This window comes from Pelmatolapia mariae, linkage group LG15, assembly GCF_036321145.2.
Source record: "Pelmatolapia mariae isolate MD_Pm_ZW linkage group LG15, Pm_UMD_F_2, whole genome shotgun sequence".
Taxonomy (NCBI): Eukaryota; Metazoa; Chordata; class Actinopteri; order Cichliformes; family Cichlidae; genus Pelmatolapia; species Pelmatolapia mariae.
The window spans coordinates 37,824,242-37,850,957 of NC_086240.1; the positions used below are offsets into that span (position 1 = coordinate 37,824,242).

The following is a 26,716-nucleotide window of genomic DNA, read 5'->3' on the forward strand; positions in this document are numbered from 1 at the left end:
TGGTTTCTTACCCTTGTGTTCTGAAGTTGGAAACTTCTCATTGACAGAAAAAAAGAAGAGAGAGAAGCGAGGAAGGCTGGACCTCTTTGAAAAGCAGATTTTAGGAAAGGATAAGAGGCAGAGTGTAATCTTCTTGAAGCTAAATGTGACTGAAGAAGCACAGAAAGGCATGGACTCGAAAGACCGACGGAGAGAGAAGAGAGAGTTGTGTGAGGAAAAGGAGAAAAAAGGACAGAACTGAAAAAGACCCTGAAGAGGGAGGGGGGAAAAGAGACAGAGGGTTTGTTTTCAAGTGGATGAACAAGTAAGAGCTTAACTGTGCTGTGGATTACAAGCCTGTCGTGCTGAATTTGGGGCAGCACAAACCAGAAGGAGAAGAAGGTCAAAGGCCGTGCTAAGGAAAGCAGCGCCTGTGGACGGTGCATTATACCTCCATCATGAAGCTGAAGAAGGTGGAGAGGCTGTGCAGGGAGGTGTGGAGGAGCTGCCAACAGGTCTGATAATATGACGCGATAAACTATGAGAAGGTGATCAAGGGTGCGAGTAAATTATTAGAAAGATGAATAAACCCTGAGCTGGAGTAAAAGCAGCTGCGGGGGCGGGGCATTGATACCTAGAAACGTTTAGAAACTTAAAAAATGAAAAATAGAACAACAGAGGAGGATGAAAACCAAAGACTTAAAATACTTTTCTTATTGAAAATGTGAGCTGGTGTGTAGGCAGTAGCTTCACAGGGAGGTGAAATCAAGATCACATGACTTAGAGTTTGAATTGATATTGCTGATGTTCTCTTTTTGTTGGCTTCGGTTGACAGCTCACAGTGATTCATGTCAAACATGCTGCTTTTCCACCGCTAGCTGAAACCGTAATGCTGCTTCTAGATATAAATGTACTGCTGACTGTATGTTTCCGTGACACAGAGCCTCAGGATCAAACACACGTGAGCTTAATGCTCATTCAGAAAGATGTTTCATATCTTTCCCATGAATCACAGACGTTGTCATTGCAGCTACATGTCAGGAGTGATTTAATCTGACGGCTGTGGTCTGTAAATGACAAACTGATGTTAGCAGAGACAAACGATTGTCTCGGCCTAAGAAGATAAGATGTTAAAGGCAATATGAGTCACTGTCACAAAATGTGAGGAGAGCTACGCACAGAAGCATCTTTGAAAATAAAGACAGGCCTCGATAGATGGCATGAGCTCCAGCCGGACCGGACTAGTTGTTGCAGAGGCAACGGGGAAAACATTTCCCATCTGTGTTATCAGCCCTGCTGCTCACCCATCCACCCATTTCCTCTCTGAGCATAACAAAACACCCAGCTCCCTCAAAGCATCTCTGAAACTGTGTGATAGTAACATGTTTGTGTGTATTTTGTAAAAGAAACCACACACGTTTATTATACTCTGCTTTAAGAAAGGAAACAAATGTATGAATTTCCATCTAGTTTATTGATACAAAGCAGAAAATTGCTGCAAAATTTGCTTGATGAAACTTTGAACCCCGCTCGCCCTTAAATCAGTGACCTGCAATCACATACTGAATCTTTTGTTTTTGAGGCTGGTGATGCCAATTTAGGTCACGTTGCGGCGACAGACTATAAAGACGCACAGAGCAGAATTTCAGTGCTGCAAGGCAAACTGGCATATTTTCGGCATCACCCAGTGACCTCCAGAACTTCACTGAAGCCTTTAAGAAAAAGAAGAAATTGTTTCTTTCTTCACAGCTCAAAAGATTTTTTGTTTTCCTCTCTACATGTGTCGGTTACTCACAGGGACAAAGAGAATTAATCATCTCCCGTCTAATTTCTCCCCAGAGCAGTCCATTTTGGTTAGAGGAGAAAAAGCATGTTTCTCTCGGTCTGGCCTGTAGAAAGTGGCGTTAGCATTATCAACGCACGCATGCTCACGCGATCTTTTAGGTGCAGTTTAAAGATGTGGTGGCACTGGATCATTCATTCCTTAACTCGAAATAAATAGATATTTTTCTTAATTAGTGTTTAGTTTTGTCATTTTGAATGAAACGCTTGTCACCAGTTAGCTCGGTGTGCTTGGCTTACTGGTTGTTCTGTCTCTTGCAGTTGGACCAGCTGGTGGTGGATGCTGCCAAAGAGAAGAGGGACATGGAGCAGAAGCACTCCACCATCCAACAAAAGGTGCAAACACACTCAAAATCAGGTGTTATTTATTTATTTATTTTGTTCCCTCAATTTTGTACAAAAATGTTTGCAGCACTTGCTCACGAAAATAACCTTCAATCCACAGAACACCATAATTAGCTTCACTAATGTGAATGAAAAGCATGAATGACAAGTGAAGGAGTCCAGGCTTATTCTTAGGGTAACTTTTAATCAATCAATCAATCAATCTTTATTTATAAAGCACTTTTCATACAAACTGTAGCACAAAGTGCTTTACATGGTTAAAAGCAGCCCACCTCACCCTCCCACTCATTCCCCGCACTGTCATTAACAGAAGCGGTCATGATACACACATCCCCCCACCCCCCCACCCCCACACACACACGTACACACATACACACACACACACCTAAAGAGTAAAATTGGGCTGGGTACGTATTAGCCAAGTGAGGAAACACTATCACAGGGAGCTGTCTGCACCGGGAGCCGGTCACAGACCGCAGCCTCCAGGCTGGGCACACAGCAGGAGGGAGGCTAAGAAGCCCCCCGGCCAGGCTCAGAGGACCCACAGGGCCCCAGCAGCCACGGTCGATCACAGCCCCGGTGCAGAGAACCCCCTCCGAGGAAACACTGGAGATATGACCTAATAAGAATATAAACAGGATAAAAAGATAAAATAAATAAGAGTGGGATATAATATAAATATAAGTATAAACAGAGTAAGAAGATAAAAAATGAATAAGAATAAAATCAGTAAATATTAGGTAAAACTAAATGAATAATATAAATAGAATAACAGGATAGAATAAATAAGCATAAAATAAATAACGTTAGTTAAAAGCTAAATTAAAAAGGTGGGTCTTGAGCCTGTTTTTAAAAACATGAACGTTCTCTGCGGCCCTGAGCTCCTCCGGCAGGCTGTTCCACAGTCGAGGACCATACGACTGAAAAGCTGCCTCTCCGTGAGTATGTGTCCTGACTTTAGGGACAATCAAAAGGCCAGTACCAGAGGACCTCAGGGTCCGTGAGGGTTCATATGGTAAAAGCAGATCTGAAAGATAAGAAGGCCCAAGACCATTAAGACATTTAAAAACCAATAAAAGAACTTTAAAATCGATCCTGAAACACACGGGGAGCCAATGCAGCGATTGTAAAACCGGTGTAATGTGGGCCCGCCCTCTGGTCTTCGTCAGCACACGAGCTGCAGAGTTTTGCAAAAGTTGCAAAGGTGAAATATTCTTTTTGGGGAGACCAGAGAGCAGGGCATTACAATAATCAATGCGACTGGTAATAAAAGCATGCATCAGCATCTCCGTGTTGGCCCGAGAGAGAATAGGGCGGACTCTGGCTATATTTTTTAGATGATAAAATCCAATTTTGGTTACATGTTTAATATGTGGGATAAAACCAAGCTCAGAGTCAAAAATAACACCCAGGTTTTTCACTTGTAGTGAAGGGCATAGTGAAAATGCCTGTAATTTAGACAAGAGTTTCTCTCTCTGAGCCTCAGGACCGATGATTAAAACTTCAGTCTTGTCCTGGTTAAGCTGTAAAAAGTTTTCTGCCATCCAAGATTTTATATCTACAATACAGTTAAAAAGGGCATCCATTGGTCTGGTGTCATCAGGAGACACGGAGATATACAGCTGAGTATCATCAGCGTAACTGTGGAAGTTCACTCCATGCCTCCTGTATCAAAAGCTGCGCTTAGATCCAGTAGCACCAGGACTGTGAGCTTTTGGGAGTCCCAGTTACATCTAATATCATTTAAAACCTTTAGGAGAGCGGTCTCTGTGCTGTGGTTCACCCGAAATCCAGACTGAAATATTTCTAGGATCTGTTTATCATTCAGAAAATCATTAATCTGAATAAAAACAAGTTTTTCTAAAATTTTACTTAAAAATGGTAAGTTGGATACAGGTCTGTAGTTATTAAAATTATTGCAATCCAAATTGCTCTTCTTCAGAAGGGGCCTCACCACCGCCGTTTTAAAGTCAGCAGGGAAGACACCCGACTGAAGAGAGCAATTCATCATGTATAAAAGCTCAGCTTCAAAAAATCCATAAAGTGTTTTAAAAAGTGGAGAGGGGATTGGATCTAAAAGACATGTGGTGGGTCTCACTGTGGAGAAAACTTTCTTAAGGTTCTCAGCATTAACCAGGACAAAGCTGTCCAGTGTCTCCTCAGGTACAATCGAGCCCTCAGATGTGTTTAAAATCATATCACGAGAAGATAAAATATCACATCTGATGGTGTTGATTTTTCCCCTGAAGTGGTCTGCAAACTGCTCACAGAGTGAGTCTGTGGGGCTTCTTTGGGAGCTGTTAAAATCAGGGTTAAATAAGTGATCTATGGTGGAGAAGAGGACCTTGGGATTATTTTTGTTATTACTGATTATTTTGGCGAAGTATGAATTTCTTGAATTCCTTAGTGTATTATTGTAAATTTTAAGTTGCTCGCAAAGTATTTGATAGTTGATTTCATTTTTATTTTTCCTCCATCTCCTTTCTGCTGCCCTGCAATTTCTTTTGAGTTTTTTGACTTCTTCGTTTCTCCAGGGTGATACACGTTTTACGTTAATCTTTTTGGTGGTGAGTGGAGCAACGGAGTCAAGGCTTTTCTTCAGTTTTAGGTTAAAATGATTAAAAATAAAATCACAGGGTGCAGGTAGAATCACAGGGGGGCATTCGTCTAAAACCCTGGTAAAATTTGCAGCCACTTCAGGGGTTAGATAGCGCCTCCTCACAGTTCGCACCGAGGTCTCCCGCTGAATAAAACCGGTGATGTTAAAAAACACACAGTAGTGGTCAGAGACAGCTAAGTCAACAACAGAGGACACACTGGTGGACAGCCCATGGGTGATGACCAGGTCCAGAGTGTGTCCTCTGTTGTGAGTCGGCTGCGTGACGTGCTGGGTAAAATCCATACAGTGAAGAATGTTTAAGAATTCTTTTGATGTAGGGTCAGAAGGATTATCTATGTGCAGATTAAAATCACCGGTTAGAATTATCATTTTATATTTTGAATGTATGTTTGTTAAAAATTCTGAGAATTCCTTGATAAAAGCAGCACTGTCTTTAGGTGGTCTATAAATTGTGACAGATAAAACTGGAGGGCTGCTGAAAACAATAGCATGGAATTCGAAAGTGGTAAAATGATCAAATAAAATTTGTTTGGTGGTGAGTGTGTTATTGGTTAAAGATGCAGTCCCACCACCTCTCTTACCACTTCTAAAGGAAAAAGAGAAATTAAAATTTGGTGGGGAGGCCTCAGTGAGAACAACTGGTGCATCCGAACCCAGCCATGTTTCAGTTAAAAATAAACAATCAAGTTTATTATCTAAAATTAAATCATTAATAATAAAAGACTTGTTCAACAGAGAGCGAACATTTAAAAGTGCCATACTAATTGAGACTGGTGGATTTTTGACAGTAGAGTTCAATGAATGCTGAGATTTTTGAAGAGGCCGGAGGTTATTAATGTTTTTGGAGTTACTGGATTTATGATAATTGTGTTGCTCTCTGTTTGTGATTATTACGGGTATTGTGTTGACTGTGTTGACTATTTGTGTTATGTACAAATATGAACATTTGGGGGAAATGTATAAAAACACTTTGAGGTAGAGCCCTGTGATCGAGTGGTTACATTTACCTCTTGCTCTTTACAGCTCTAATAGGCCTGCTGCGAATCTTGGTCAATAAAATGGTTAGATTGGATTTATAATTGGAGTTGGAGTCAATTTAAAAAAGTGAATTCTTCCCAAAACAACGTTAATATGCTGGTTTATTTATAGAAACATGTTTATCATTTGAATGAATGGAGGTAGGACTCCACCCTCAGGTGTAAGGTGATGCCTGTGGAGCATCTAAGCCACACACCCGTGCAATATTGATAGCTTACGGAAACCCATTTCCAAACAAACGAGGTTTGGTTTCGGCGTCTCTGTCCAGAGTCATGCTTTTCATATTTCTCCTATAATTAGTTAATTTGGCAAAAGTAAAGATAAGCTTCTCAAATGAGATCTTTTTTTTTTTTTTTTTAACTCTTTAGCTTTTAATCCTAGTATTTTTCTTGTTATTTGAAAGCATTTCCGATTGCAGAGTACAAACCCACAGCAGAAATAAACCCCGACAGGATGTGGGTTGTTATATTACATTATGTGGTGGCGGTAAATTTGCTCTTAACTTTAATTGAACATCCCACAGCATCATTAACTCCAGACAGCATATGCCTGTGTCCTTACCCAGCTGTTGTTTGCTGGGCTTCTGCTCATTTGTCTGCCTGTCAGTGACGTTCGTTTCAGTCTCTGCATGTGCGAAGCTTCTTCTGCCCCGTCTTTCATTTGACAACCTTTTTTTTTTTTTTTCCCTTTTGTCCCCTCAGCCTCATTTTTTATCCTTGTTTCCTGTTTTACCCAGTCACTGATGGTACGTGTGCCAGCTCCCGCCTGTCCTTGAGCACCTATCCCCCACTTCACCTCCCTCAATTTATCTAGATGCTATTTTTATGCGGTCTGGCTCCCACCCTGCTCTCTTGTCTGGCTGTTTGTACACGGACACTCCTAACCAACTGTCTCTTCTTTTCTTGTGCTTCTGCTCTTTTTTTCCTCCTCTTTTCTTCTTCTACTCCCTCCAGGCTGCACTGCAGGTAAGCGGTGTTTCTCTTCATTTCTCCTTCACTGTGCATTTTTGTAATCTTCAGCTCACATCGTTTTAATGAAAATAACTTTTTTGACAACATGCACATGATTTTGTCATCCTGAATAAGGTTCTGTTATTTGCAGAGTGTAGTACACTTGTATGAAGTAAAGCGCACTGATAAAAGCCACTATATCTTTAGAGAAACTCTAGAGCCGGTATTTCTTTATTAAATATCCCTAACATGACATTAGTCTGATAAGATAGGCCACTGTAATTAAATCAAATATAGGCCTGACTTAAGGTTTGTATTAAAGAAGATGCACGCTTGTTGATCTGCTGTTGCAGGAGTCAGATCTATGGGATTAAGAAGTTGAGGTTGTCGCTACACTAACCTACACTGCCTCCTTGTAACAGAGTAGTTGTTCTGACTTTCACACCTGCGCTTCACTTTTTGCTCCCCAACTTTGTTAAAACCAGACATTTACTCAGGAGTTAAAATAGTTTTTTTGGTGAATTGAATTATGTGTTTGATGTCTGCCAAAGAAAATGAGTCGTTGCTACTGGTAACTGCCTTTTATCTCAGTTGAAATCCTTTCCCATCATTATGTGTGTGGAAGGAGGCTTCAGTCCTCAGGGGGGTCCTGAGGTTGTGTTTAGGAAACTTCCTTTCTGTTAATGTGTGCATAACTCTAAGCACTGACACCTCAGTGCATGTTTCAGTAGCTACATGAAAGCTTGAGATGGGCTGAAGATGTCTGTTTTATCTCATAGAGTGAGCAAATAACAAGTGACTGCAGTTGTAACAGCTGTGCAAGAAACGCCTACACTCAGCCGGCATTTACAGAAGACGTTTATTTATTTATTGGTTGCAGTTCATGTTAAAGGGTCAAATGCTACAGATATTCAGTTTGCCTGAAAGACTGGCTACTTTATTTACACACACCCAAGGGAGATGAGAGAGCGAGGGGAAAAGCTGAGCGCACTGAGCGTTAAACTGTAGTCACTATAAATGTTTGATGCTCGAACTCCTCTGCGTGGTCCACTTGATTATTCTAACCCAGCAGTCACAAGAGCCACACACACAGACACACTGGTGACCTTCACTTAAAGCCGGAGGAGGAGCAGCAGAGGCTGTGACGGAGGTTTTGATAGACGCACAGCCACAGGAGAGGAGATGGCGAGGGTTTGTTGAAGAGACAGGCCACACTGCTTCAGGTAGCTTCTGTTGTTGGGATGCTGCACAGAGACACGCGTAAGCAAACACACATTCAAATTGATTTGTGTGCAATAATCTGGGGAAAATGAGGATTTTCAGTCGCTTTCACTACGTTTGGTATCTGGTGAGTGCATCCGATAAGAACTTGTAAAGCATGTGTTTGTGTCTGTGGCTTCTTACACTTACATCCGTGACCGATTCTTCTGTGTTAGCATTAGCAAAAGCAATGTTCTTCTCTCTGTGTGTCGTTCTCTCGCTGTGTGTTTGTGTGTGGTGTTTTAGGAGGTGACAGAGCTCGACTTTTTACCAGACTACAGCAACTTTTGCGCTTGGAGGTCGACCTCTGTACGTAGAGTCAATGCATCGATTCTCGGCCTTTCATCTCCTCCCCAGCATGCGTTGCAGGACCTCATTACAGTGTTTGTGCAGTTATCTGCATCTCTGTCTGTTTTCTTACTCTGAAGTGCAGCACATGCATTAGTGTTGTTAATGCAGCTTGTTTCATTCTGATGTGTCATCGTTATTGTCAGTGTCTGCGTCACTGAAGTCTTCTGGTTTAATGCCGGGGTTTTTTCTTTTCTACATATTTGTTTTGTTTTGCGGTTTTTCATAACTTTTTTTTCTTTACTTCTTAGATAATATATTTAAAATCAGGAACTAAGAACAAGCGCCTTTGAGCTTTGTTTCAGCCACTACCTGTTTTTAGGTTTATGTCATGGGGTTGACGATACTTTCCCAAGCTGAAGTGGTCACGTCAGGTTTCTCAACCAGTAGTTGAAACAAAGAACTGGAAAGGTTTTCACGTGACAGCAGCAGCTGAAACTCTGTCATTCTTTAGCAGTAACATTTGTTTGATGTGTGGGTGACGGCCACCACACATCAAGCTGAAATTAGGGGCCGCTATTTCTAGTTGTTGAAGTTTAAAGAATAATCGTTAAAAGTTATGGGACTTAAATTTTGTCCCACTTTCAGGAAGACGGGGATTTATTAATGCCTGGACTTTCCATTGTGTCCCTAGTCAGAAACTAAACGCAGACACGTTTTGTTCCCCTTGTGCACTCAAAATAACTCGACTCATTCCAGTGTATGTCGTGCTGGAAAATTGTGCTTGCCAGTGTGTTTGTGTGTGTGCATGTGTGCATATCCTTTCGGTATAACATGGAATAGGACATATTTTTCATGGGTTACATCTACATCTCTGGGCTGTAACAGGGGTTGTACATTCAGGAAGTTACCATGAGATACTCATGGATCATTCAGTGTTTGCTCCTGAAAATCCCAGATGTTCCTTGAAAAAAAAAAAAAAAAAAAAATCCAGGGGAATGAATCAGTTTTAGCAGGATTTTTTTTTTATTTTCTGGTCCCTGCTGTCATTAGTTTTATCATATAAATGTTTCAGAGGAAGGAATAACGGCAGATTTTAGATGTTTTTCCTGCAGCATATTTTTGAGGAGCCAAAATTCCATTGTTTAGAAAACTGCTTGAGCTAGGTGCTTCAGATATTTTAGAGTAATATCTGATACTGTGAATCTATGAATATGGACTCTCCGGAGTTTACCAAAAGTTAATGTAGAATGAAGTTTCTGACAGCAGATTTGAAGCCCTGTAGAAACCACAATCTTGCAGGTCTTGCAGGTAATTTTATAATATTCATAATATTCTTTAAACATTCCAAATCAGGTAAATGGTTTCACAGATATTAATGGCAATAGCAATTTTACTTATTTAATTACATGACAACTAAATGTGCTTTACTCAAAAGGTGAACCTGTGTATGCTTAAAATGGCTTAAGACAATGAAAATGAGGAAATATAATAAAACAAAGCAAAACAAAATAACAGAAAACACCTGATTGTACCCTGTGTGAATTAAAGGGTTATATTATATTGCTTTTATTTTATTAAAGCTGGAATATGGAAGCAAAAACGGGTATGATGCCAAGTTTTTAGAAAAAAAACAGATTACTACACTCAAAAGTTTTCATGGTGTTTACTTTTATTTTCTCCAGTATAAATTTACTTGTGTATGTTTGGCACCCCGACCTTCATCCCTTTGTTGTTTGTATGTTTTTTTTAATGAGACTAATTAACTAATGATATTAGGAAACTGAAAATGTTAAATAATTCCTATAAAGAAGTGCATCGTTCCTCTGGAAATGCATCTGACACATCTGCGATGGTCATTTGATAACTGGTGAAATGACCCACTGTGTCAACACTTTCCAGCATTATCATTGTGCTTTAGCTTTGTGGTGTATTTTTGTAATGTAATCTTTTGTCACAACCCCAAACCCAGATTTAGGTATGTAATGAAAAAAAAAAACATTTTAAAGTTGCTTAACAACTCCTACAGAAATGGAAAAGGAGATAATCATATATATATATATACTTCCAGAGCAGATAAGAAAGACGGCGACCAGCACTCCAAAACATAGCACTTTATTTCCACCAGGGTCAACCAGCTTGCCTTTTCCCAAAGAGCCGGTAACTGCTTTTCTAATGCAGGTTGAATGAGTCAAGTGTGAGTTACAAAAAAGACTGTGGATCTTTCTAGAAGGACAACAGAGAGGATGAGTCCCCAGCTCGCCACAGTAACAGATCTTGATGTATCGAGCTGTAATTGATTTTGGAGACGGTGACACCTGATGTAAAATGAGTCCACACACACACGCACACGCCTGCTTCTGGTGTCCGGTGTCACCTGAAGCTGAGAAAGCTGGGAGGGTGTTAGGAGTGTGGCAGCTGCTCTGGTAGTTAAAGCCAGACTGAGAGTCAATCAGAGATGGGATGCATGACAGGTTGTTTTTTTTCTGCGTTACACATTGAAGAGCAGTGCGTCACTACTGCTGTAAGAAGCTATGCAATAAAAGCTTCATAACACCACGGTTTATTGCTTGTATACTTCCTACGTGTCTCCAGTATTTTAAATATGAACATTGACCACTGATATGCACCGCAGTTTTGCACGCGGATAACAAATGTTGGTTTGCCTTGTTGCTGGATTTGTGTTAATTGTTAACAAATACTGTATATCTCAACATACTTTTTTTCACTTAGGCTTCTTTCTCAAGTATTACATTACATTGCATTGGTAGCTATAGATTATTGGCCTGTGCTCGTACGCTGTGGCTGCTGATGTTTGTCTTTCCTGGTTCTTGAATCGTCAGTCAGGTCACCGGGGCCATGACACTCACTTAGCTTATACAGATAAACCCTGATATAGATAAACAAGAGGAACTGACCAGCATCAGAAGATTTAATGTGTTTTTTCCTGTTTTAATTCAGTTGTTGTTTGCTTTCCTCTCTTCCTTCCTATTTATTTTTCAGGATTTCTCGAATGACGACACAAAGCTGGAGTACAATGTGGATACAGACAACGGCATCGCCATGGAGGGTTATCTGTTTAAGAGGGCCAGCAATGCCTTCAAGACATGGAATAGGTATAATGTTTATTTTGAAGTGGTTCTTTTGGACTGATTGCAGAGTTTTATATACTTTGATATCCTAGGAAAAGCTTCAAGTGTGTTTTAAGAATGATTATTAATCATAGGCACAGAGTAAAGCTAGCTAAGATTCACAGGAAGCGTTAGTAATTTGGAAGAATTTCCATTCATCTTGTCATGTTTGTGTTTTAATTCCTGTAAATCAACACAAATGAAATCGAGAACACACAGACTCAAGTTTTTGCTTCCTCTTGACCATTTTTTCCCAAGTGGATATAAACATGTTATGAATCAAACCAACATATACTTTTGCAGAATACCATAGTTTATTGTCTTTGTGTGTGTTGTGTTCACATGCCTTAGGATTACTCTCTCTCATCCACATCAGAAGATATCAAAGCGTCTTGTTTTAGGAGCATCACTTGCATGTGACTTCTAATAAACTTGTGATCTCCTTTCAGGCGCTGGTTCACCATCCAAAACAATCAGCTAGTTTACCAGAAGAAATTTAAGGTATGTCAAGTGACTTTCTGCACGGCCACCATGACAGTCATGCACGCGTTTGACTTACAGCGCAAACATCTCTCTGTGTATTTTTAACTAGACGGCACAGTTGTGCGCCTGGTTTCTGTGTGTTTGATAGAAACAGCGCACAATAAAGTCCTCTTATATACTGGAAAGGTTTAGTTTTTTTTTTTTTATGAATCTCTACTTTATGTACATTTATCCTTGTCAGAATATAAAAACTCTCCAACCACACAGGTTTAGAGACAAGTCTGCAACCACAGGTTGCTAGGGAAAAAATCTTTTCACTGACCAGTTGCGGTTGCTGGATGTTGCTAATGAAATTGATCAGAAAGAGGGTGCTGCACCAAAAACTAGTCACTGAGCTTTAGTGAACCGAGGAAGAGTCGTGCTTCTGTAAACATGCTGGGTGCAGCAGTGAGACACAACTTTTATTTTGTAGGCTTACGGTCTCAAAGTTTCACTGCTGCTCAGTGAAGAGTTGGTGCATGTGTGCAGACAGGTCAGTGTGCTAGCTACCAAGGCAATTGCAAGGAAGGTTTCAGTGCAGCACCGTATACCTCCATGCAGCTGTTTTCACCTGGTGACTGCCAGCAACCACTCTCCAATCAGCACATTTGTCCTTAGTAACCTGTGGTTGCCAGGTGTTCGCCGACCGGCCTCTAGGCTTGTGTCACAGAGGCCTAACATTTAGTTTTGTCCCAGATTATATAAGTCAAAAGAGTAAGGGCAGTTGTGGCTTTGTTAGATACTCCGCGCTTTGCATCATGCTACAACAAAATAATCACACCCTTTAATTATTATTAGTGCGACAGACCTTGTCACTACCAACTTAATAAAAATGTTAAGGAAACTGGACAATCTAGTTCTGTGAACATTAACCTTTGTGGTAAAAGAAGTGAGCGCCTGTGACCATGCTGGATGTAAGTCTCTCTGCTGTGCCTGCAGGACAACCCTACAGTGGTGGTAGAAGACCTGAGGCTATGCACAGTCAAGCACTGCGAAGACATAGAGCGTCGCTTCTGTTTTGAAGTCGTGTCACCCACCAAGTAGGTTTGAGTCAATGACGTTATGCCCTCTGTCAGCTTAATGAGCACATGAGTATTTTTAAAAAGGTGGCAAGGTGGAGCACCAGCCTACCCGCCTTCTGGTGCCGACACTCCTGCTCTGAGCTGACAGCAGCTGTGTGACGCTTGTCTGCCCCCACAGGAGCTGTATGATGCAGGCAGACTCCGAGAAGCTGCGACAGGCTTGGATCAAAGCTGTCCAGAACAGCATCGCCACCGCCTTCCGCGACAAGGGAGATGACAGTGAGGTAAAAACCCACACATACACCAGAAAGCCAAGATACAAAGTCTTTTGACTCTGAAATTTGAAGCCACAAAACTAATGTGGCAGGATTTCTATTAATTTTGCAACACTTATTTGTGTAGATTTATGCAAATAACAGAGTTTTTCATTGACTGTTTGCTTCTTGCTTTTTTTCCCCTGAAGATCAATTTTTATTTACTCATTTTAATACATCTGCTTTGTCCTTTATTTTTGTGCGTCTTCCCCGTTTCTTTCCTGTCAGAAGCTGGACAGGAAGTCGTCCACATCAACAGGGAGCCTGGACTCTGGAGGGGAGCCAAAGGAGAGATCACTGAAAGGAGAGAGTGCCCTGCAGAAAGTCCTGGCCATCCCAGGCAATGTTTGCTGCTGCGACTGTGGGCAGCCGGAGCCCCGCTGGGCCAGCATCAACCTGGGCATCACCCTGTGTATACAGTGCTCTGGCATCCACAGGTACAATGCTATATTTTCATAAGCAAATCCTTATAACAGGTCTTTGATTATTGCTGTGAGCAACTTCTTACATAAAGATGAAGCAAAACATAACAAAGGATTAAAGGAAAATATCAAATTCTTAAGTAACCAACTTTTAATTGCTTAGAAAATTTAAAGAAGTTAAAAAAGAGGAAAACTAGGGGACATTTCTGGAACATTTTATTTATTTGTCTACCACACTGCAGGAATGCAGTTTATTAAGAGTTCATATTAGGTCTGTGAAAACTAGAAGTTATGCAAAGTATGTTGGCTCCAGTATATAAAATCTTCCGTCGGGATCACAGGGTGAATGCTTTGCGCAGATGTCTTCAGGGGTTTCTGAACTGTAAACTCACTGGTGTGTGAACTGAGTTGCTTGGGATGTTGTGATAACCTTTAATTATTTTCCTGGGTAAATGTAATTAAAGTTTAATATAGATATAAAGTGTCAGGTCGCTTCCCACGCTTTCACAGTACAGCATTGATCATCAAGGATACCAACCCAAAAATACACTGGATCTTTTTGCAATTTTCCTGATTTGTGTGAATTTAGTAAGATTTTTAGAGGACACATCAAAAACAGTTTTTCCTTTCCCACTACGTGCATTTGTATATTTCACAGACAGTGGGACTGTGTTGTCCGTAAATCTGTTCTCTCCATACTGTACATGGGTTTTTGTGAGTAAACATGTGAATCTGCAGACCACAGTTTTCACCACGAAGCTAAAACAAAAACATTTGATCGCTTTCACAATTTAAAGTACACAGAGCTGACACTGTTTTGCTTTTTTTCCTGCTTCTGCCACCTACAGGAGTCTGGGAGTGCATTTCTCCAAGGTTCGTTCTTTGACTTTGGACACTTGGGAACCAGAACTGCTAAAGGTGAGTAAGAAGAAGGTTTACAAACAAATGCACGTGAATGGTCTGCCTTGGTTACACACGCAGTTTTTATTTTGTTATCACTTTGCCTTTTAATAAGATCCATTAAGGATCAGGAAGAGTAACATATGGCTGGAGTAACATTAGTCCACTAATGTTAATTTACATGTTTTCCAGTTAATGTGTGAACTGGGTAACAAAGTAATCAACCAGATCTATGAAGCTCGGCGAGAGGAGCTTGGAGCAAGAAAACCACAGCCGGGAGATCCGAGGTACCGAGTTACAAGAGAGCATGCTTGTAATTTCAGACCAAAAGATTGATTTTGTAACCTATTTTGTTTCCTAGTAAATTGTACTTATGACTCACTGACGGCCAACTTTCATTTTCACTTCATTCATAAATGAAATGTTTTTCTGGTTCGCTCACAGGCACGAGGTCGAGGCCTACATCAAAGCCAAGTATGTGGATCGTCGATTTGTACGCCGGCCGTCAGACGAGGAGCTTCGCAGCAAAGTGGTCTCTCTGAGCAAACAGGAGAAGAGGCTGAGCGGCAACTCTGAGCACATGCCACCAAAAGCGCCTCCACCCACACCAAAACTTCGACCTGGTTCGAATGCTTCAGGGCAGTCAGGTCAGTTCAAAGTAAATAAGAAACACAGCTTTAAACCAACAGTTAGCTTGGCTGCAAGCCTCGGGATTCGAACTGTTAGTAGTCAGTGGATCATTGCCTCCAAAACATATTTTGTAATATTTTTTTATACTTTTTTTTTTTTACATGTTGTTGTTTTCTTTTTCATTTAAATGTGTCTTTATTTTTTAATTAATTTATTTTTATAGCACCCAAACAAATTAATTAATCTGATTTCAGAGTTTGGTTGTTTCTCCCTCAGAATCAGAACTTTGATACTTCTCCAGTAAAAACAAACAAACTAAATAAATACATCACATGAAGAAGGATTTGCTCGTGCGACGCTTACTACCATGAAGAAGTGTCCACCCATCGGCATACTGCATGTTCTTTGTGAATAGCGTATGTCTCGGCTCTCTTTGCCTCCCATTGCTTTCCGTAGAGTCTGTCTCTTCCAGCGTCAGCCGAGCCAGTAGTCTAACTGTCTGTGCTTCCACCCTGCTTTTCCCCTTTCCCTAAATCTCTCTGTCCTTTCCTCTGGCTGTTCTGTGCTTCCGAACTAACCCCTGCCCTGACTGCGTCTCCCTATAACCCCACCCTACCACTCAATTTACACCCTTCGCTCTCCAAACTCCCATCATCCCTTGCGTAGCTGCTGCCAGTGGTGCCGAGGCCCGCCGGGACTCTCTCTTCTGTCCTGACGAGCTTGACTCGCTCTTCTCCTACTTTGACACCTCCTCCAAGCTCAGGAGCAGTAAGTACTGAATGCTTAGTGTTTCGCTTGCTTTCCATCCCCTGTGTCCATTTGAAGTCACGGCGTTGGGCTGAGGACTAACAACTCTTCATCCTCCTCATTTCCTTCTTCATACGGACCGTGCTAATGAGCCATCCAGTCACGTTTTCCGTATTGCATTTTTTCTTTTGGACTGAGGGGTGGGGAGTGTTTCTCACACATGGTTTTGTTTAGTGTGTTGGTATTTTCACATATGTCTGTGTCATATTTTTGGTTTTTAGGGACCTGGAATTTAAGGTGAAGGCGGGGATCTGTCATCCGGTTCTCTTTCTCTTCCCACACTGTCGGCACCTTGAGTAAAAAATATTAGGAACACCTACTGTTTCTGTTAATCAGGCTGAAATAAGTTTGAGGCCGAAAAGCAAACACATTGATTGGCTACAAACAAGCTCTGATAAATGTTACTTTCCACTGCCAGAAACAAGTAGCAGAGTGCTCCTTTTATTTCATACACTCAGCAAATATCTTCACGTTCTTCTACAAGCAGTGACTCAGACTCTGTTTTACAGTAAAAAGTGCAGACAGCGGCATCCAGAACAGTGCTGATGGGAGCAGGGAGATGCTGGCCACCACCCCCTCCAATAACAGCCTGGCAGATGCAGGTAAGACGCACTCACCTCTGCTTTCTTCTGTGCTGAGACGCTGAGATTCTTACAACACTGCTTTGTGTTGTAAGGCGTGTTGTAGAAGGTATAGTATTTTTCAGTTAGAAGGAAAATTACTTTGACTTCGCTCACATCCATCTTCTCATTTTCAGAACCCGCTGAGACTCCACCCATGCCCATGCCCGCCACACTGCCTCCTCCGTCACCCTGTAAGGAGATGGTTTTCTATGAGCCCAAGGAGTACAGCCCGGGTCTGCAGCTCTACTGGGCGTCCTGCGCCCGCAGCCTGCCGGACATGGCAGAGGCGCTAGCCCACGGAGCCGAGGTCAACTGGGTCAATACGGAGGAGGAAAAGAGGACCCCGCTGATCATGGCAGTGCAGGGGGTCAGTATGGCTACAGTAAATTCAGCTTGGTACCATACATCGTTAAACTCAGTGTTGGGCAGATTTAAAACCTTTTCACCAGTTTTATGTCACACAGGTGGATGAAATAAAGTGTTGCCTGTCTTCGATGTCTGCGTCAAGTTTCAGCCAAATAATAAACTTGTAGCTTTTTCCTCTCAGTCGTAAAAGGCTCCTCTGCCTGCAGAGTGGGCGGGATTGGGGGTTGTGATTTACTAAATATCTACTTAATAATCTGTGAGGAGTTAGAATCTCAGTGACTATCAATCTTAAGGTCAAGCTTTATGAATATCTTGTACAATAACTCAAGAAGGAAGTCACCTAGAAATTGGATATTAATGCCATACATGCATCTACTAGGAGCCTGCAGGGTAGCAGTGGTGAACGCCAGTATTATCTAGAGATACTCTAAAAATTACAGAGACGTTCTTATTTACTTGAGCGCTTGACTTCATGGAATCACACCTGTTTAGTTTAATCCAGCTTTCCTTTAGTTTGGGTTTGAGACATTTGCAGATACTAATATCTATACTCCTCCATATTTACCTGTTAAAAGCATAGTGTGTGAATTAAAACAAATCTATGTGTTTTGCTGCTTAAAAGAAAGGCATGTGTCATTATAAACACCTGTAAATTTCAGGGGTCTCTGGTCACCTGTGAGTTTCTGCTCCAAAATGCAGCGAATGTGAACCAACAGGATGCTCAGGGCCGAGGACCCCTCCATCATGCCACCATGCTGGGACACACGGGGTTTGTTTCCACTTCTCCCCACCTTTATTACTACAAATGCAACACGGATTATGTTTTACACTCAAAAAAAGAACAAAAAAAACAACTTGCATTTCGGTTGCAGGCAAGTGTGTTTATTCTTGAAACGAGGAGCGAATCAAAACGCTACAGACATTGAGGAGAAAACACCCCTGTCCATAGCGGTGGAGGCGGCCAATGCAGACATTGTCACGCTGTGAGTGTCCTGGTATTAATCTTAGATTATAGAGTGGATTGAGATGTGCTGTTACCTTTAATTTCCTGTTTCTTTATTCGCTCCCCAGGTTGCGACTAGCCAAGATGAACGAGGAGATGCGGGAGGCGGAGGGGCCCTACAGCCAGTCAGGTCAATATAACTCCAACAGCCCCACCGAGATGCAGTACAGGAAGTGCATGCAGGAGTTTATTAGCTTGCAGCTGGATGAATCTGAATAACCAGCTGCTGCCGTCAGCATGTTGAGCCAACAACGCCTAGGAAACGTAAAGCTCAAGTGTCGGAGTTGGGGTCAGCTGACTTAAAAGAGCACCACCCCCGATCATCCATTCTCAGGGGTATTGTTAAAAATCTGGGCGATTTCTTTATTGAGAGGAATTTAATCCACTGGCCTATTTAAGTGAGCTGAGCCTAACTCTGCCAGCTGTGCTCATGTGTCCTGCTGTTACAACTTCCTGCCAGGTGCTCCACCAGCTCTGCACCTTGTCCCTCAGCGGCAGGGTTAAAGCCATCGACTCTGGGCAGTATTAGAGTTTTTGTTCCAAACTGGAACATCCACCTTTTCCATTTAAGTGACTGTTACTCATGTCAAGTTACTGATAGCACAAAAATATTTTTCCTCGGTTTTAGAGGTGATTAGAAAGTAGGTTTTTGTTTTGTTGTTTTGATTAAAGTAATTGTTATTTTTAAATTCCTGTTGTGTTTCTGCCAGCAGTCACAGTATCTTTGCAAAAAATAAAATAAATAAATAAATATATATATAAATAAATTAATCTGCCCAGTAACTGCCACCAGTATCCAGTGACACTCAGACCTCAGAGGGAGGGCAGTTTCTACTACAGTATCCGGCAATAATCGAGACTTTTTGAATGATACTTTTTAAAATCGTTGTGAGAGGTGTGGCGTGTGTCTGTAATCTTTTTCCTTTCCAACTGACCTTTCAGAAGTCATTTATGCACCTTCCTGTTAATGGTTATGCAACTGCTGTACCTTTTCCCATGACTGTATGGTTCTTATTTGAAGTCTTAACTACTTGTCAAGGCCTGTTTACTTATTTAATGACGCATCTTTCTGGTGTTACATGACAGATGTTTTTAGAGCAGTTTTCTTTTATAGAGATGACTCTAGTAAGTCTAGGTATTCTTACTGTACATGCTGTAAATAATGTTTTTAGAGTGACTCTGGTTGCACAGCAGTAAGTGCCATGAGGACTCTTGTGTTTGCATACTTTTCTTTTGAGTGTCTTGGTTGTAGTGTGCTTGCTCATTGCCCATAATCATGGGAAATCCAGAATTGTAAGACAAAAAGGACTTTTAGGGCCCTTGCACTAATCGTCCTGAATGTTAGTGGATTTTAAGGTGGTACATTTCAAGCAGCAATAGTGCAATAGTCTAGAAACGTATCCACATGTAACCATGTATAGCTTTTGATCACCTGCTTGTCCTGGCTTATATTCACGTTAATCATTATGGGAGCTTTATTATTTAAAAAAAAACGAACAAAGAAATTGAAAACAAATCTAGGTATTCAAAATGAATGTAGACGGAGAGGAGGGTGAGGTTTGCTGACAGCCAATGAATGATTGAACTGTACCCCAGTTTCATCCCACATCTTCTCTCTCATGCTGCCCCCGACTGCTCGGAGGGCACCAAAGCACTTTGATGAAACGGTCACTGAAAGAGCAGCGCCCCCTGCTGCAGGCAGAGCGTCAATGCGACGTTTCTAATCGCTGATTTGTGTGGATGTGCCTGGGTGTTAGAGATCTCCTGGTGTTTAGTAGTTCTCTATGAAATGTTTGTGTGCGATTGTGGAGCAAAAGGATTTGTTCATTTGTGTGTGCTGACACACAGGAAGGGGAGGGCTGAGCTCATTTCTTCTCAAAGAACGGAACGTTTACACTAAGGGCGAAATGCACAGCTGGAGGAAGATGCACTGTTAGTAGCTGTTTGGACCTTATGACAAATAACTAGAAGTTCTTTTGTCTTGTTGTTGTTTATTTAATGGTTATTAATAGAGACTGATTTAGAAACTGCTGCTGATGCCGAACAGGTCAGCAGCAGGTTTGTTAGCAGTGATTGTGAGAGGATGTTTGTGTTGAGCAGAAAAGGAGATTTAAAAACATGTTTGGTACTCCAGCGTCTCTTCATCAGCACCCTCCAATCAGCTGATGAGTGCTGAGAGTGATGAGGGATATTCAGGGTTAATGAATGTGAGGGAGAGGTGACCTCATCAGTCCTCTGTTCCTTTTCTTTTCTCTTTAAAAAAATTCTCTTGACTCGAGTGTTTGAAGTGCAGAGCCGTGGTTCTCGGTTTAATATTTCTTGGCATTTAAATGGTTTTTAAAAATAATTTTACGATGTTTTTAAATACTATTCTTTTACAACATCATGTCGTGTTCTTAAAAACCCCAAAACGATAAATTTACCCTTAAAACTGACTGAGAACCACTGATCTGATTAAGGTGGAATTTTCTTCTCTTCCTCCTAACACACTCTCACGTTATCTTTTATGTAAATCTGTTCTGTCACTTTTTGTATTTTGCTTTTCTCACTCTCCTCCCCAGAGTTTGTGCCTTTCTTCTTTTCTCTCTTTCTTTGGGGTGCTGAGGCCAACACAACTGTATTTTTGTACATAAACTCCTGCACTTTAAACACAATACAGTTGTTGATGAAACAAACTTGCTGTCTGTGGGCTGTCTTTTCTCTCCGAGTCCTTGTCCAGTTGCTCACGAGGGCCTCGCTGACTGTTTCCTCAAACATTTGCCTTTTTGCTTCTCCTGTCCTTCGCCTCTTTTCTCCCCTCTACATTGTTCTGTTTCATATTTCGCAACCACGCCAGCACTCTTAACAGGTATGGCTAATTATTTTTTCTTTTTCACTCTTGTTGACACTGATGACACTGTCGCTGCATGAGCCCCCTCCCCACTTCGCATAAAACTCTGTGCATGTTTTACCTGCTTTACACCAGCACAATGAGGGCGTATGTGAAATTCCACTGCATTGTGGTTTATGATCACTGTAGTCTTGACAACTTGAAGACTTTGGCAGAATATGAATATGAAGGGGAATATGGGGAAAAGTTCAGCTATTTGTGAACATTGTTTAAACACCTGCCTCTACGCAGGAAACAAAACATTTGTGCTACAGCAGAAGATACGAGGTGGAGGATTTCATGCAGCCCCGTCAATACTTTAGTTTATAGTGAACATAAGTTATGAGCAGTCCAGTAAACAGTTTTTTTTCCTTCTTAAATGTATCTACAATGAAGTGTTTTTGTCATAGACTGTATATAAAAGATGTACATAATTTCCATAATTCTGTCTGGCATGTGAAGCTTGAGCTTAATTTAAACATCTGCATCTGAGTCCTATGTAGAGTCTGTGCAGCTGGAGTCACAAAAACAGGCAGGCACGCAGACGTCTGGCTGTACCTTTGTGATAACTGTCCGGTGATGAGGCTGAAAGTGGAACCGCAAACGTGGAAATTACAAAAACCACTTCAGTGGCACCTGTGTTCGGGGTGCCACTGTTGCCACTACGTCACTAATTGGCAGTTAAGATTCTCTTGCTGAATTGATTGTTTCTCTTTCATTTGATTTGCGATACGGCGACAGAAGAAATAGCTGGATGTGAATAGGAGGGAAGGATGGTACTAAACGGGCCAATCACAGTGCATTTCTAGGGAGGGGCACATCAGGTTACAGCGTAGGGTTTCGTGGCTGATTTAGACGACTTCGGTGAATCGTTGTAAAGCCTACCAAGTGGCCGGCATGATTGCCAGTATTCAGGCCTGTGCTCAGGGATTATGTTGTGATTACTTTACAGTAACTCTGTGTTTTATATACGGTGCCAGCTACAATAGAAACAAATAAAATCCTGGCACCATTCTTTATTGCAGAGGCAAACATATTTGTTCCTTATGTTTTGGACTTTTTGTTCCTCATTTACATTGCAATAGTTTCTGAGTCTCCCTCCAGGGATTTACTGAAATCTGCGAGTTATATTGAGGCAATAATTGTTTTTCTCTCACTGATGAATAAAACAAACAAAAAAAAAACTCAGGTGGAAAAAGTGGCAGCAAATGCACAGAATGAATTGACTGCACTGAACAGGCCAATTAATATCGTTGCAGCTGCTTTAACACAATGTACAGATGCATTTCTTGGAGGTGCACATCAGGTTACTGACGGCTAGATTTAACACAGACATTGAGCGATATAGATTGGACCGCAAGGGTCTGTGGGGATGCCCCATTTCTGTCTGTTTTTTGTGACCACACAGACTCACCAACGGGGAATTTACAGTGCACCAGCTGCACGTGCGCCCCCCCAGGGAGTGGACTTAAAGTGGTCTTCAAAGAAGGATTCATTACTTCAGAGCTGTATAATCATATCTTAAGGCGGTGCAGATTTAACTCTGAAGCATAAATTCACTGTTTTGTGGAAGTACCTTAAACTGACATTCTTTCTAATGACCAGCAGGGGGCGACCCCTCTGGTTGCAAAAAATACTACTGTACAGAAGTGACCTTGATAATTGACTTGATGGTTTCAGTCACTAGTTTTAAATCTTATTAAATACAAAATGATGTGTTTTTGTAAATTATAATCCTTTTCTTTGTTTGCCTAGTTTTTGTTTTTTTGTTTTTTTAAAGGTCAAAATGTCCATCTTTGATATACAGTCTATGGTCTTACACTGTTTCCTAAGAAAATAAAAAAAGAAAAGTTTTGTTACTCATGTCTTTTCTCCCCCGTGTTTTTACAGGAGATGAAACGTACCAGGACATTTTTCAGGATTTCACCCACATGGCCGCCAATGACCCAGACAAGCTGAACCGCTACTAGCAGTACGCCTCGCAGCGGCCGTGACGCTGCAGAGCGCCGTCCACCCGCGGTCAGAAGGGCTGTTTTCACAAGAACAAAAATTGGAATGATGTCTACTTCCCATTCACACTCATTCAGAAACGGCCGCATCAAAGCCAGCGACCGTATCTAATGTAGCCAAAGCTCCCTTTCATCAGTTCATTTTCACCAAGGCGAGTGCTTCGTTCAAGTGAAGGGGAGCTTCAACAGTGGATTTTTTTTTAAACTGTGCATGTTAATAGGATGTATAACAGTAAGTAAATGGTACAGTGTTAAAGCCTTTGGAAGGATTCACATAGTCTTAAATCAAATGATAATTACACTCAGACTGAATGTAAAGATGCCGTCAAGGCTGTCGCTTACTTTGACTGAGTTAAATGTTTGCTGTCACACTTTGTGACGGTGAAGGACACTTATTGCTTTTTTTTTTTTTTTTAATAAAGTTAAAGTTGTGGTGCATCAGAGCTGCACAGAGAAGTAAGCCCACGGCAGACTTTTAAAGGCTCTGTTTCATGCTTTTGTTAACTGCTTCCTCCTTTCATTGGGACTCTCTTAATGAGCTGCAGCATTTTTTTTAATGTAAGTTTTTCTTTAGAGAATCATCAGCAAGTGTATAAGTGTCCGTATGCTTTTATGTTAAATCACCACAGACGTTTACCAGTTTGGATGGTGGCTTTGAAGTGTACAGTGATCTCTGACAGCAGTAAACCCAGAATGAATTCACATGTAAGGTTAAATAGTTGATTTGACTTGATTTTTAAATGCTTTTCTTTTTTAGAAATGTAATTTCTCACAAGTACCTGCAGTGGTTTCAAAAACCATCGGTCATTATTGGGATGATTTAACTGTGTAGATACAGGTAATGCTTTATTTTATGGGTCAATAATTTTCCAGGTATTTGTCGGTGTGACAGTGTAACGCTGTTTTTATTATAATGGCATTTTCCCAGAGTAGATCCATGAAAAACAAAAAGAAAAAAGTTAATGCTGGTCAATCCTGCCATAGTCGAGTGGTTCAACATTCACAGCAGCTCGACAGAAAAACAAAAGAACCTCCTGCTGTTGTAAACCAGTCGGCTATCGATCATTATAAAAGCCCTTTAATAAGACGACAGCAGCGCGCGGTAAAATGTGTTTTATAGCTTAGCGGTTGTCTGTAACGTATCTAATGCTGCAGTCACACAAAATACAGTGGCTGTACCAAAACGTTGCTGCGACTGTGTGCCTTTGAAATAGGTGTAGCTTTGAGGACGGGAAGAAGATGCTGGAGTCAGTCTGATATCAGTTTGTGATTGAATGGGGTCACGTTGGCAGTTGCATGAAGTCGCTTACATTTGGAGCGGTAATTCTTCCATAAATAACGATGTAGTTGCTGCAGGACGGCAATTTAACTGCAAAATGACACAGGTGCTCAGCAGCCTTGCTTTGATATAGGAATATAACCACGGTACAACCGGTTTAGACCAGGTGAGTCAAGTTTCCTATTGTAAAGATGTGCATCACAGATGAGTCGCCCTCACCGGTGCAGACTGACTGTATCATCAGCAAATCTGTCTGAGAGCGATTGCAGTCAGTCCGTGTCCCGGCTTTCTTTGGAGACACGCTCCCTCCCTCGTGGTCACCTAAAGGTTGAGGATATTGCACGCTTGGTCTTTGACACCAAAAAATTCAGTGCAATCAACGTGCAACTGTTGGCTTTGTTTTTTCCTCGGTGCAAGGTTGCTGTTCGGTTTGGTCGTTAGTGAAAAATGTGAATTCTCTGACCGGCTGACGAGTCGCTGTTGGCGGTCACAAAGGCATCAGATAGCTCCTTGCAGTTGCTTTGGTTGCTAGTAGATTGCAATTGTCGCCTATAGTTTGCATGGGCGGTGTATAGTCATCTGCAAACACCGCTGAGTTTTAGTGAAGCTCGAAAAAGTGTGACACAAACTAGATATGGAAATTGTGCCTTACCACTGACTTATTATAATGCTTTGAACTCATTTCATTATTTTGGGCAGACTTTTTTCAAGATTTACTACCATTTCAAAAGTACTTAGCATCTTCTGTGCAGACTTCAACAACTGTGGCAATCCGCTAGCAACCAAAGCAACTTTATATAATACGCATTTGTGGTCAATTTCGACTCGCAACTGCCAGAAACTGCTCGCCAACTCATTGGGAAGTACACATTTGCCCCTGACAGCGTAACTACAAAGCAGCAGACCACTAAAAATTCTGAAAATGAGCATCTTCTTATTTCATGGATGAATCTATAAGCAATATCAGTGCTTTTCTTTCCAATTAGTCTGCTGTGTGTGCGTGTTTAGACCAGCTGAATTCAGCACTGGAGTGCTGTTTCCTGCCTCTAACAATATACAGAAGATGAGATTAAATATAGATCCACTGAATGGCTGTCGCTGAAGCACAGAGGCCGAGGTTTACTCAGACATGTAAATGGTGCACACCGTCTCTCATAACTAATTAGGAGCAAACTACACCGACCCTTCAATGAAATTTGTTAGCAGGTTTTTGGGAATATATTTTGAAAATGACAGACCTGTAAACTCAGAGCGATGCAGAGTAACTGGATGTGTTAGTGAATAATGCACACGCTGTGGGACATTTGTTGTTTCTGTCCTCTCGTGTGTTGAGCTGAGACATTAACCTGATTGATCCAGTTTAGACGCCTCCGGGTGAGTTCAGTGAAATCTTCAAATACGACTTCTACAAATTCACTGATGGAAGTTTTGTACTGTGAGTTTCTGTGTTCCTCGCTTCTCCTGCACTTCACTTCTGTTCTCTTTGAAAGTTACACGACATACAGTCAGATGTTAACCGCAGAGGAAACCTGGGGCTGATGAAACTTGGGATACAATTCTTGTACATTTTGTACAGTTGCTTTTGAATTCTCCAGAGGACTGAAGTATAAAGTTAAAGGTACTTGAATCATTAAATAAGCTTTTGTATATGCTGTTCTTTGTATCGTTCAAAAATTTTAGCCCCCTTTTTTTAAATTGCCTGTCTGTACACCAATATACATGTACTGTATGTTATACCTGTAATATGGAAGGATTTCAATACATACAGACTTGAGGATTCAGCTCAGTGTTGGTTCTTTTATTTTGATTAACCAGAGTTCTTCATTTGACTTCATTAAAATCATCAAACAGCCGTTTGACACTGTTAACAGGTTAGGTTATTGTACGACAGAGAGGTTTTCTTAACTCACAGCCTGCTCATGAAGAAAGAAAAAACTTTTCTTTCCTTTTAAAATCCAACTAGACAACAATCCTAAATTCCACTCATGGTTGTTGGTGACAGGGGGGCTGGTCCAAGTGTGTCAGAAACTGCTGATCTGCTGGGATTTTTCTGCATAACCATCTCTGGGGTTTTACAGGGGATGGTCTGAAAAAGAGAAAGTATCCAGTCAGTGGTAGTAGATGGCTGTAGAAAGGCAACAGCAATCTCAAAAGCCACTTCTTACATTTAAGATATGCAGAAGAGCATCTCTGAACACACAATATGGTTAAACTGTGAAGCCGATGGGCTTAAGCAGCAGAAGACCACACCAGATGCCGCTCCTGTCGGCTAAGAGGAGGAGAGTGAGGCTACCATTTACACAATATTCATATGGTGGGGTCATGAAAAGCACTGATCCATCCTACCTCGTGTCGTCGGTTCAAGCTGCTGCTCGTGGTGTAGTAGTGTGGGGCATTTTTTTTTTTTTTTTAGCACACTGGGCTTCTGAGTACCAGCTGAGAATCTGTCCAGCTGTTAAGACCGCATGTGCCATGGCTCCTTCTGGCAGGATAACAC

The 26,716-nt window shown here is 41.4% G+C and overlaps 1 protein-coding gene across 2 annotated transcripts in view; it reads left to right on the forward strand.

The window, feature by feature from the left end:
* LOC134643527 (arf-GAP with coiled-coil, ANK repeat and PH domain-containing protein 2-like) overlaps nucleotides 1-26,000 on the forward strand; it is a 56,393-nt gene extending 30,393 nt beyond the window's left edge. Inside the window, exons 9-25 of one of the 2 annotated variants that reach the window (XM_063495941.1) lie at nucleotides 2,083-2,157; nucleotides 6,778-6,789; nucleotides 11,326-11,438; nucleotides 11,903-11,954; nucleotides 12,915-13,015; nucleotides 13,176-13,281; nucleotides 13,540-13,748; nucleotides 14,582-14,651; nucleotides 14,826-14,920; nucleotides 15,078-15,280; nucleotides 15,930-16,031; nucleotides 16,580-16,672; nucleotides 16,828-17,060; nucleotides 17,719-17,828; nucleotides 17,932-18,042; nucleotides 18,131-18,192; nucleotides 22,822-26,000. In XM_063495941.1, coding sequence (XP_063352011.1) covers nucleotides 2,083-2,157; nucleotides 6,778-6,789; nucleotides 11,326-11,438; nucleotides 11,903-11,954; nucleotides 12,915-13,015; nucleotides 13,176-13,281; nucleotides 13,540-13,748; nucleotides 14,582-14,651; nucleotides 14,826-14,920; nucleotides 15,078-15,280; nucleotides 15,930-16,031; nucleotides 16,580-16,672; nucleotides 16,828-17,060; nucleotides 17,719-17,828; nucleotides 17,932-18,042; nucleotides 18,131-18,192; nucleotides 22,822-22,901 — 1,827 coding nt within the window. In that variant the 3' untranslated portion in view covers nucleotides 22,902-26,000. Of the gene's footprint in view, nucleotides 1-2,082; nucleotides 2,158-6,777; nucleotides 6,790-11,325; nucleotides 11,439-11,902; nucleotides 11,955-12,914; nucleotides 13,016-13,175; nucleotides 13,282-13,539; nucleotides 13,749-14,581; nucleotides 14,652-14,825; nucleotides 14,921-15,077; nucleotides 15,281-15,929; nucleotides 16,032-16,579; nucleotides 16,673-16,827; nucleotides 17,061-17,718; nucleotides 17,829-17,931; nucleotides 18,043-18,130; nucleotides 20,738-22,821 lie in introns of those variants that run through there. The other variant, XM_063495940.1, reaches the window with a different exon arrangement.
* The last annotated feature ends 716 nt before the right edge of the window (nucleotides 26,001-26,716 follow it).